Source organism: Leucoraja erinacea, chromosome 23 (assembly GCF_028641065.1).
Source record: "Leucoraja erinacea ecotype New England chromosome 23, Leri_hhj_1, whole genome shotgun sequence".
Lineage (NCBI taxonomy): Eukaryota > Metazoa > Chordata > Chondrichthyes > Rajiformes > Rajidae > Leucoraja > Leucoraja erinaceus.
The window spans coordinates 12156838-12169146 of NC_073399.1; the positions used below are offsets into that span (position 1 = coordinate 12156838).

Sequence of the window (12309 nt, forward strand, 5' to 3'; positions counted from 1 at the left end):
TGACTTTTGAGGTCTGAAGAAGGGTTTCAACCCAAAATGCCCCCTGCCAATATTCTCTAGAGATGTTGCCTGACTTGCTGTTACTCCAGCACTGTGTCCTTTTGAGTGGAAATCTCAATTGATGCTACAAAGAACTGTAATATCATGTTAATATTATGCTTTTTTATGCCATTTTGGCATCAAGTAGACCTGTTTAATTCTAAATAGTACTTACTGACAAAAGATCCAGATCAAATCCATCTCGTGGTCTTGCAGGAAACTTGTTGGAAAGTCAGCAAACGAGTTAATTGTCATTATTTCTTATCAGCAGCTACATTGTTATCCTGGCATACAATACCCCTAATATAGCATTGCTTGTGTATATTGATTAGGATGTTCATTTAGATTTTGTCAGCAATATTCGACATCAATGCAAGAAGTTAGGCCTCTCTTTAAATTTTGTGGATTATCAAAGTAGTAGAGATGAAAAGGTGCAATCTTAACTTTCCAATGTTGACTTTGATTTTAACTAAAGCATTGCCATAGCAACAATTTTGATACTGTTCCGCTGCTGCTAATATAGTGTTTTCATTTTCATTGTTCTTGTTTTGGGATGCAGCCTGTCATTTTAATGCACTTTTTATGAGGAAGCAAATTGCTCTCTTGCAATTCTCACTTCCTCTTCCTAACCTAAGGCGACCTTTGGCTCTGCAGTGAGAAGACATGCAACAGCCACTGAAGAAGCACCTATTCCACCCGTACAGAAGGGTGAGATCAACTCACTGTTGCAAGAAACTGGACTTAAATCAACAGTAAATCCCAAATGATAATCATCATTGCATTTATTGCATTGAAAGGAAAATACCATCCACGTTTTTTTTCTAATAAGTCAATTAATCAAACCTAATGTTTAACAAGAGACCAATATCACATTTCACATCTACTATTTGCCGTTTTAACAAATGTAGCTCTAATGTAATGCATACCAAGAAGTGTATTCCATGCCATCTTATTCACCTAAGGGCTCACTTGATTATGGCTTGCGACACCTTCATTGATTTTGGCGAGCGGGTAATACCGACCTTTGTGACCAGAACCAAGTGCAACTCAACCAACCTAGGCAGAAATCTAATTCCGTGCCAACACCCTTTATCTGCAATGTAGTGACAAGATGCACAAGATTGAAGTTACTGGGGTGAGAGTGCAGGGACATTCAGAGGGAGGGTCCAGACTGTCTGTTCCCTGTCGGACTTTACTGGTTTTACCTTGCACTAAACCTCATTCCCTTTATCGTGTATCTGCACATTGTAAATGGCTCGATTGTAATGATGTTTTGTCCTGTCGCCGACTAGTTAGCACGTAACGAAAGCTTTTCACTGTACCTCGGTACACGCAAAAATAAACTAAACTGAATGTCCTCAAAAGATGCTGCCTTACCCCTCCCCATCCCATCCCATCCTCCAGCCCATGGTCTTTTTGCTCAAGATTCCAGCATCTGCAATTTTCAGCCCATTCATGAATTACTGATGAATTCTGCACTGGTTTGTTTGTGGGATCCACTGCAACCCGAGATGACTGCTCCAGGCACGTCTTCATGTATCATTCAAGGCAACTGGCCCTGCAGTAGATGAAAGTGTACTTTATGGAAGTGCATTAAATACATGGAAGAATCGTAACTGAATCAGGGAGAAGGCAGGAACGGGGTAGAGATTCTGGATGATGAGCCATGATCAAAATCATAATCATACTTTATTAACCAAGTATGTTTTGCAACATACAAGGAACTTGAATATTGAATGCTGGTGCAGGCTCGAGGGGCCCAACGGCCTACTTCTGCACCTATTTTCTATGTTTCTAAATAGTTAGACAGGTACATGGGCAGAAGATAGACAAAATGCTGGAGTTACTCAGCGATTCAGGCAGCGTCTCTGGAGAGAAGGAATGAGTGTCTTCAGCCTGGTCTTAAGAAGGGTCTCAACCCAAACCATTTCTTCTCTCCAGAGATACTGCCTGTCCCGCTGAGTTACGCAAGCTTTTTGTGTCTATCTTCGGTTTAAACCAGCATCTGCAGTTCCTTCTTACACAGGTAAATGGACAGGACAGGTTTGGAGGGATATGGACCAAATGTGGGCAGGTGGGACGAGTATAGCTGGGACATGTTGGCCGGTGTGGGCAAGTTGGGCCGAAGGGCCTGTTTCCACACAGTATCACTATGACTATGCATATATTCCTCCCCTCCTAGACTGAGAATCAATGTTCCTTCTGCAGTTGGACTACAATCCCCAGAATGCCTTCCCCTCCAGCAGGAAGAACGCGATGACACGCTGAGAAGTTTGGAGCTGGTGAACTGAGCTCCGGCCGATCATGTAGCTGCAGCTCCGTAATTACCGAAACGGCTTTTTGCAATTGCAAACCTTCTGCTGTTTGCAGCTTGCTTCCGAGCTGTGCAACCGGCCATTCCCTTCTGCACAGCTCGCAGCTGCAAGAAATCGGTCAGGATTCCCAGGTGGATGAAAATTGGGAGGCAGCTAATTTTTTTTTGTGTGTGCGCTTTGCATCTTTGTTGCAAAGCTGAAAAGGCAAAGTCTTCTGTGATTCCCCTCCCCCTCCCATTCCCAGCAAAGGGGGGAAAAAAGAACAAAAAAATGTCGCTGTCAAAAGGAGGTAAGCTATGCACAGATATATCCGGAGATAATGCAAAAAGATGAGCATTTTGTGCAAAATGCAAAGATGCACCTTGAGGTTTGCAGCTTTAATGCTAAGTTACAAGGCTTGCAGAGCTGATTGCATTTCCTGTTTTAGCTGAACACACTGAATTTGCATGTTTGGGAGCAGGATCCTGAGGCTGGGTTTTGCTGTTCAGCTGGTCTCTGACGTGTTTGCATTCCGATTACTGAGCTCGGTGCTTTTTTGCAAACAGATCGAGGTGCTTATACATTACGTAAGCCGCTGCTCAAGTGGGTGGTGGGGTGGAAGCGTTTAAATGCGTTGCATTGATCAGTAAGGATGCGTGCAATCGTAATTTGGATCGAGCACGCACCAAATCCGGGGGGGGGGAAAGAACTTTTGCAAAATGTTCAGCTTGGGCAAAAGTGCAATGCACCGCTCGCAGATACGAAAGTAATTTTAAAAAAACTTGCAAAAATTAAACCAGCGACTGCTGTATTCGGAATGCATAAAACGAATGCATTTCATATCAAGTTGCAAATTCAAAGCAAAGTACGCCTCCTTGGAATTTAATTCTCTGTGCGGTAATGTTATTCGCCTCATCCATTGCTGATTATATCTGATACTTGGAACGATTGGGAGAGTTGGACTAATATTAGACTTCGGCACTCGGGTTTGTTTTTCCTCCTGCGAGTGTAAAACAATCCCGTGCCCGACGCTATTTGTGTGAATTGGGCATTTATCGCCTGTAAGCACAAAGGCAGGGTGCATCTGTCGCCGTCTTTTGCATCTATTAATGAGACGGTTGCGACAGTTGTGTGTCCGATTGACAATAGCCACTGGAGACCCTTTGCGGAGATATTCTCTCTCTCCCCCCCCCCCCCCCCCCCCCCCCTGTAATAAATCGCCACTCACCTTTGACCATCTGCGCAGAACAACCCGCATTAGTAACCCGAGCCCCATTCCTTTATAAAATGTATGCGGGGTGCAAGTGGTGGGAATGCAAAACTTTTCCTATTGTTTGCAAGTGCTTGTATCCGGCTCCAATGTTAGCTAGAATGGAAAAAAACGAGTGCAGAACCGCCCCAGCGTGAAACCGCCTCAGCAGTGAAAGACGCACAAAATGCTGGAGCAACTCAGCTGGTCATTTTGTGCCAACCAGCATCTGCAGTTCCTTGTTGCTCCTTTTCAAGGCACTTTTTGTTCCCGAAGAACTAAACGAGTCTGACGAAGTTCCAGACCCAAAGCTATCGCCTACCCATTCTCTCCACAGATGCTGCCTGACCTGCTGTGTTCTTCCAGCGTTTTGTGTTTTAATCTAGATTTCAGCTGTTCCCCGTGTCTATACTTTTTTCTCCTTGACGTTTTTTTGCGAGATAAATGTTGGTCAGGAAGCATTGCAGAGTGGGAAACATGATGTAAAAGTTGGAGCTAAATGTGTGAGAAAGGGATGGAACAAAGGCTTAGTGAAAACTACAAAGTGCTGGAGGAACTCAGTGGGTCAGGCTGCATATGTGGAGGGAGTGGACAGGTGATGCTTTGGGTTAAGATCCTTCTGACAAAAAGGATTAGCTTTTTCTTCTGTTTTTCTTCAGTTTCAGCTTAGTTTATTGCTTTGTTTATGTGTTACGAGGTACAGTGAAAAGCTTTTATTGCGTGCTAACCAGCCAGCGGAAAGACAATGCATGATTACAATCGAGCCATCCACAGTGTACAGATACACGATAAAGGGAATAACATTTAGTGCAAGATAAAGCCAGAGGGTCCCCGATGAGGTAGATAGTAGTTTAGCGCTGCTGCCGAGTTACGGTAGGATGATTCAGTTGCCTGATAACAGCTGGGATGAAACGCTGTCCCTGAATCTGGAGGTGTACGTTTTCACACTTCTTGGTATGGAATATCTTGCACTAGGGGCAAAGTCCGGGGTAAAAGATCACCCCATTTAAGATTAATAAGGCGGAATTTCTTATCAGAAAAGGTTCTGAATCTTTAGCATTCTGTAATCCAGAGAGCAGTGAAAGCTGAGTCATTTCAGTATATTCAAGGCTAAGGCTAAAAGCATAGTAAGGTAATGGGGGCGAGGCAGGTAATGGGAGTTATGGTCAACGATCAGGTTAGTATTGATTTTATTGCATAGCAGGAATATAATTTCTGCTTCAGTTTGTCAAGACTCTAAAAGGGATACAGATCGGACTTTGCTGGCTTTACCTTGCACTAAACTTTATTCCCTTATCTATGCACTAAATGGCTCGCTTGTAATCATGTATTGTCTTTCTGCTGACAGGATAGCACATAACAAAAGCTTTTTATTATACCTATAACCACATGACAATAAATTAAACTGAACTGAAACATAATGATGGAATTTTCAACAAAAAACAAAATGCTGGAGGAACTCAGTGGGTAATGCAGCATCTGAGCTTTCGGTTTAGTTTATTGTCCTGTGTACTGAGGTACAGTGAAAAGCTTTTGTTACGGGCTAACCAGCCGGTGGAAAGGCAATACATGAATATAATCGAACCATTCACATCATAAGGGAATAACGTTTAGTGCAAGGTAAAGTCAGAGCAAAGGCAGTCTGAGGGTCCCCGATGAGATAGATTGTAAGTAGTTCAGGACTGCCCTCTGGTTGTGGTAGGATGGTTCAGTTGCCTGATAACAGCTGGGAAGAAACTGTCCCTGAATCTGGAGATGTGCGTTTTCATACTTCTGTACCTTTTGCCCGATGGGAGAGGGGAGAAGAGGGAGTGGCCAGGGTGCGAATGGGCAGATGATGTTTCGGGCCAAGATCCTTTTTCAGGGAATGGTGCTTGGATATAGTGAATGAGCACAGTCTTTTTCATAGGGTAGAAGGTTCTAAAACTAGAGGGCACAGGCTTAAAGTTAGAGGGGAGAGATATAAGAGGAACCTCAGGGGCAACCTTTCCACTCATGGTGTTCTGTATCTGGAATGAGCTGCTAGAGGAAGCTACAGAAATGGATTTAATTAGGAATTTTGAAAGACATTTGGACAGATGTGTGGATAGGAAGGGTTTGGAGGTCTAAATGCATGGAAATTGAACAAACCCAATATGTCGTCTTGGTGGGCATTGACAAGGTGAGCTGAAGGCCTGTTTCCATGATAACAGCTCTGTGACCTATGTGCAGTTAAAATGGTAGAGTTGAGATGAATAGAGATGTGAACATGGGTAGTGGTTGTAGGTTGTACACTCTCTCAGTCTGAAGAAGGGTCCCGACCCGAAACATCTATCCATGACCTCCCGCGACCCGCTGAGTTACTCCAGCACTGTGTCCTTTTTTGTAAACATGCACCTGTAGTTCCTTCTTTCAATGTCTCTTTTAGTATGTTGATGCAAGGCAAAAATATTGAGTGTATACATAAAATACTGGAGTAACTCAGGCAGCATCTCTGGAGAGAAGGAATAGGTGACGTTTCGGGTCGAGACCCTTCTTCGGACTGATTCAGAGAGTTCAATAATATTGAGTGGATTTTTGTTTCAAAGGTATTGCATATAAGATCATGTAAACTTAGAGGCAGGTCACTCATTTCATCATGTGTATTTGGGGCAAGAAAAGTTGTTGAGGCTAATTCTTGTAGGTTTATAGTTTTGAAAGTAATGGCACATGAAATGCTCACCGATATTTTCTTTGAAAATCATTGCTTCCGCTATCTAGAAATGCCTCAATGCTCCACTAGTCCTTTCATCTGTTACCTTAAACGTCACACCATAGCTGCTTGGTATAGTTGGTATTTCCTTGTTAGGAAGTTTGCAGGAGTTGAATGTTGATGATTGTGTTGAGGGGCTTGGGTATTATTATTGTTATGGGTAATTTAATGGGGTTTTGCCTTTTAGTTGGCAAAATGACCTTTTTAATTTAAAAAAAAGCCTTTAAGCAAATGCATTAATTTTTCTTCCATAATAAAATACAACTAACTGGGCAAAACACCCCATAAAGCATTTCAAGTTTTTTCAAGTCATAAAGCATTTGAAGAAGGGTTTCGACCCGAAACGTTGCCTATTTCCTTCGCTCCATAGATGCTGCCTCACTCGCTGAGTTTCTCCAGGGATAGGGTCCCTGAAGCTGAAAAGGCATTCGGATTCAAGATTTTATTAAACTGATACAAAGCGTTTCAATTAAGTAACATCTCAAAGGTCTCTTTCTTAAGTAGTGCACCAATTTATGTTTAGTTGTTTGCGTTAAGGAATAATTTGGCAATTTAAGAGAATCCAATGACATTGCGGAATTTAAGAGGAAATGTTCTTTGGTTAAGAGTCATGATGGTTCACAGAAAGTATAGCTTTCTTGGAATTGCTAAATATTTGAAGAAGGCATTTGTACTTAATATTTAATGTAAAATAATTATATAATTAACGAAGGAATGATAGTAATTGAACCTACGCAGTTTCCAGAAAAAAAAAAATTTGATATGTTTTTTCTAAATGTGATGCAATAAACATTTACATTACTTTCGTTTGGAGATACAACGAGCAAATGGTCCCTTCGGCCCATCGAGTCCATGCCGACAAACGATCACTCGTACACTAGTTTTATCCAAAACACTAGGGACAATTTACAGTGCCTAATTAACCTGCAAATCTACACGCCTTTGGAGTGTGGGAGGAAACTGGAGCCCCCGGAGAAAATCCATGCGGTCATAGGAAGAACATGCAAACTCCGTACAGGCAGCATCCGTAGTCAGGATGGAACCCGGGTCTCTGGCGCTGTGAGGCAGCAACCTTACCGCAATACCACTGTGTCACCCCTTATCATGAGTTGGCTCATGAATCAAGTCTGTAATGGATTCTTCATCCACTCGTGGATCTCTTCTGCCCTCTTTGTACATTATCTCGAAGGAATCTTGTTACAGTGAAATACATTGCCGCATCGTTCACTGTTCTGCCACATTCAGTCGTCGAATGCTGGAAGAATTTGTTTGAAATATATCTTTTCTCTATTCAGCACTAAAACCACAGAAAATGGAGGACATTTGGTATTTTTAAAGTAGATTAGTAAGGGTGTCAAAGGTTATGGGGAGAAGGCAGAAGAATGGGGTTGAGAGGAAAAGATAAATCAGCCGCGATGAAATGGTGGAGTAGACTCGATGGGCCAAATGGCCTAATTCTGCTCTATGACCTAAAGAACCCTTTTCTGAATGTGCTGAAGATAGACACAAAAAGCTGGAGGAAGTCAGCGGGACAGGCTGCACCTCTGGAGAGAAGGAAAGGGTGACGTTTCGGGTCGAGCCCCTTCTTCAGACTAGCGTCAGGGGAAATGGAAACGAGAGGTATAGGATTTTGTTACAAGGTTGAGCTAGCCTATCCATTATTGTTTTTGGATATTTGAATTGTACAGGGCAAGGGTTCCCAACCTGGGGTAAATTTACTCCCAGGGGGTAAATTTGTTGATTCTGGATTTGTACATATTTTTTCTCATTGACTGATTGTGTTTGGTTCTGGTATACGCCGGTATCTGTTCATCATTAGTGGTTCATAAATAAGTGAAATAACATTGTTATGTACTATTAAAGTTGCTAGGGGTAAACGGGATGAAAATGGTTGAGAACCCCTGGTATAGGGTAAGGCTGTGTACCATATATGTAAGTATTGAATAATTGAATCTGAATAGGTAATACATTGATTTTTGTGGGAACTGCTTTGGCTGTGTACTACAGTACACTTTTTCCCAATTATGTAGTTTCTAGCACAGAGACATAGAAACATAGAAAATAGGTGCAGGAGTAGGCCATTCGGCCCTTCGAGCCTGCACCGCCATTCGATATGATCATGGCTGATCATCCAACTCAGTATCCCATCCCTGCCTTCTCTCCATACCCCCTGATCCCTTTAGCCACAAGGGCCACATCTAACTCCCTCTTAAATATAGCCAATGAACTGGCCTCAACTACCTTCTGTGGTAGAGAATTCCACAGATTCACCACTGTGTAAAAAATGATTTTCTCATCTCGGTCCTAAAAGACTTCCCTCTTATCCTTAAACTGTGACTCCTAGTTCTGGACTTCCCCAACATCGGGAATAATCTTCCTGCATCTAGCCTGTCCAACCGCTTAAGAATTTTGTAAGTTTCTATAAGATCCCCCCTCAATCTTCTAACATGTTCTATTTTGTGCTTTGAATGACAAAAAAGGCCCCGTTCTGAAACGTCGCCCATCCATATTCTCTATAGATGCTGCCTGACCCGCTGAGTTGCTCCAGCACTTTGTGTCCATCCAGTACAATTCAGTACATTCAGTTTTATGTCATAATCGTACTATGGAGATTTTCTTGCAATGTTTCAAGACAGTTCCATTTTCAAGGTGCCATTGCATATCCAGTCACACAAAGAGGCTCCAGCAAGCACAACATAGTATAAGTAAGTACATTTTATTTATAAAGCACGTTTAAATCAACTCGCATTGAAACCAAAGTGCTTTACATAGAAGAAATAATTCAATAATTTTACAACAGATTTTGGTTATAATGGAGGGAGTGCCCTCCAGTAATCAAACACCGCTGTCTCTATAAGAACCACAGGCTATTGGTTACATTGTGGCTGGTCATTGAAATTGACAAGCAATAGCTTCGATAGACACTTGTGCAATGCTACTCTGTTGAACATTGTAACAAACGGCCTTTAGTATTTTCAACTAGCAGTCACAAAAATACAGTTTTAGCAACTTTGTATTTGAAAACAACACATTGATCCATACACTGACTGCTAGGTGATTGGAGTGAATCTATCACTTGGTAATAGTTTGTCTGGTTTATTGTCGCATGTACTGAGCTAACCAGTCAGCGGAAAGACAATGCATGATTATAATTGAGGCATCCACAGTGTACAGATACATGATAAAGGGAATTATGTGAAGTACATTTAGTGCAAGATATAATCCAGTAGTCTGATCACAGATAGTCCGAGGGTCTGCTGTGATGGCTAAGGGGATCAGGGGGTATGGAGAGAAGGCAGGTACGGGATACTGAGTTGGATGATCAGCCATGATCATATTGAATGGCGGTGCAGGCTCGAAGGGCCGAATGGCCTACTCCTGCACCTAATTTCTATGTTTCTAACATCAAATACGTGCACCGTCAGTCACAAATGCAGGAGATGCTGGGGTTCCGTGCAGCACCACTAGGGGGTGCTGTTTAGCAACCTTCTCCACCACATTAAATAAACTAATGGGAATGTCGACACACAATGTTAGAGTAATTCAGCGGGTCAGACAACATCTCTGGAGAAAAGAGCCTGCAGGGTTGAGGGTCTGAAGAAGGGTTGTGACCCGAAACGTCACCTATTCCTTTTCTCCAGAGATGCTGCCTGACCGACCCGCTGAGTTACTCCAGCATTTTGTGTCTATCTTCGGTAAAAACCAGCATCTGCAGTTCCTTCCTACACAAACTATTGGGAGTTTTAGGTATATACAAAGTATTCTTGCAGTAATTTGCCCTGAAAATATTTGTTGCATAAAATCTCAGCTAGATTTATAGGCGTCTTGTGCAGTAATAGGTTACGTCCGCTGTCTATGTACCACCGAGCGCGGACGTGAAGGATGCTATGACAGTGCTCTACAACAACATCAGTGAGCAGCAGAGGGAACATCCAGATGCTTTCTTCATGGCAGCTGGGGATTTCAACCAGGCAAGTCTTAAATCTGTTCTGCCTAAATTCTACCAGCATGTGAACATTGCAACCAGGGGGAAGAACAAACTAGACCTGGTGTACACCAACATTAAAGATGCATATAAAGCAGCCCCCCTCCCCCATATTGGCAACTCTGACCACTTAGCAGTCATGCTCACACCTGCATACAGACCCAGGGTGAAACAGGACAGGCCAACGGTCAAAGAAGTCAGAACATGGCCACAGGGAGCTACGGCAGCACTACAAGACTGTTTTGAAACCACACAGTGGGCCATTTTCAGAGAGGCAGCAACAGATGACAGTGGCATCAACCTCCAAGAATATACAGAATCCGTCATCGCATACATCAATAAATGTATTGGGGATGTAACGGTGGTAAAAACCATCAGGAGGCGTGCCAATCAGAAACCTTGGCTAACTGGGGAAGTGTGTTCCCTACTGAGAATCCGGAATGCGGCATTCAAATCTGGGGACAACGAAGCATACAAACTGGCAAGGGGTAACCTATCCCGGGGGATCAGGGAAGCGAAGAGGCTGTATGGACAAAAACTCAATAGCCACTTCGCAAATGACAAAGACACACGTCGCTTGTGGCAAGGATTTCAGACCATCACTGATTACAAGCCCCCCCCCCCGCTGTGGATATGCCAAAACAACCCCTCCCTACCAGATGAACTGAACGAGTTCTACGCACGGTTTGAGGTTAAAAACAGCACCCAGACACGTGCACTACTGCCATCTCCCAGTGACCAGTCGCTCAGGCTGTCCGCAGCCAGAGTTAAAAAGGCCTTTGCCAGCGTCAATCCACGCAAAGCTGCAGGGCCGGACAACATTCCTGGATGCGTTCTAAGAGACTGTGCCGAGCAACTGAAAGATGTCTTCACAGACATTTTTAACATCTCACTCAGCCAGGCAGTAGTGCCCAACTGTCTTAAGAGTGCCACCATCGTCCCTGTCCCGAAGAAACCAAACCCAGCCTGCCATAATGACTTTCGACCAGTGGCCCTAACACCCATTGTAATGAAGTGTTTTGAGCGACTAGTTATGCAGCACATCAAAAATAGTCTACCTGCCGACCTAGACCCACTGCAGTTCGCCTACAGAGCCAACCGATCCACAGAGGACGCAGTCTCAACAACACTGAACCTCGTATTGTCACATCTCGATCGGAAAAATACCTATGCCAGGATCCTCTTCATAGACTTCAGCTCTGCTTTCAATACAATCATTCCGCAGCAGCTGGTGGAGAAGTTGGAGCTATTGGGGGTTGATGCTGGCACATGCAACTGGGTCCTGAACTTTCTGTCGCAACGGCAGCAGACAGTCAGGGTGGGCAGTAGGACATCAAAAACCATAGCCGTGAGCACTGGCTCACCCCAAAGCTGTGTCCTAAGCCCCCTTCTGTTTAGTCTGCTGACACACGACTGTACTGCTAGACTCAATAACAACTTCATCAACAAGTTCACTGATGACACAACAGTGGTGGGTCTCATCAGTGACAATGATGAATCGGCGTACAGGATGGAGGTGGAGCTGCTCACAGGTTGGTGCAAATCCCACAACCTCATTCTTAACGTGGGAAAAACTAAGGAGATGGTGGTTGACTTCAGGAGGGCGGGGAAACAACACCATACACCTCTGCACATCGACGGAGCTGATGTGGAAAGGGTCAGCAGCATGAAGTTCTTAGGACTACATCTGTCTGATGACCTGACGTCCACGGCCAACACCACAGCTCTGGTCAAGAGAGCCCAGCAGCGACTTCACCCTCTCCGAAGACTACGTAAAGCAGGCCTCCCCACTACACACCTACGGACTTTTTATATGGGAACTGGCGCGAGCACACACTGACATACGGCATCACTTCCTGGTTCGGGAGCTGCAAGGCGTACGAACGGCACCAACTGGACAGGATAGTGAAGACCGCAAGCAGGATTATTGGTGCTCCACTCCCCTTCCTGCTGGACATATACAGGAAGAGATGTATCAACAGAGCCATCTCCATCATCAAAGACCCATACC

General features: G+C 43.8%; 1 protein-coding gene across 1 annotated transcript in view; it reads left to right on the top strand.

The window, feature by feature from the left end:
- The first annotated feature begins 1582 nt into the window (after positions 1–1582).
- Positions 1583–12309, top strand: part of LOC129708248 (dual specificity mitogen-activated protein kinase kinase 6) — a 56599-nt gene continuing 45872 nt past the window's right edge. Inside the window, exon 1 of the mRNA XM_055653891.1 lies at positions 1583–2643. Coding sequence (XP_055509866.1) covers positions 2490–2643 — 154 coding nt within the window. The 5' untranslated portion in view covers positions 1583–2489. The remainder of the gene's footprint in view (positions 2644–12309) is intronic.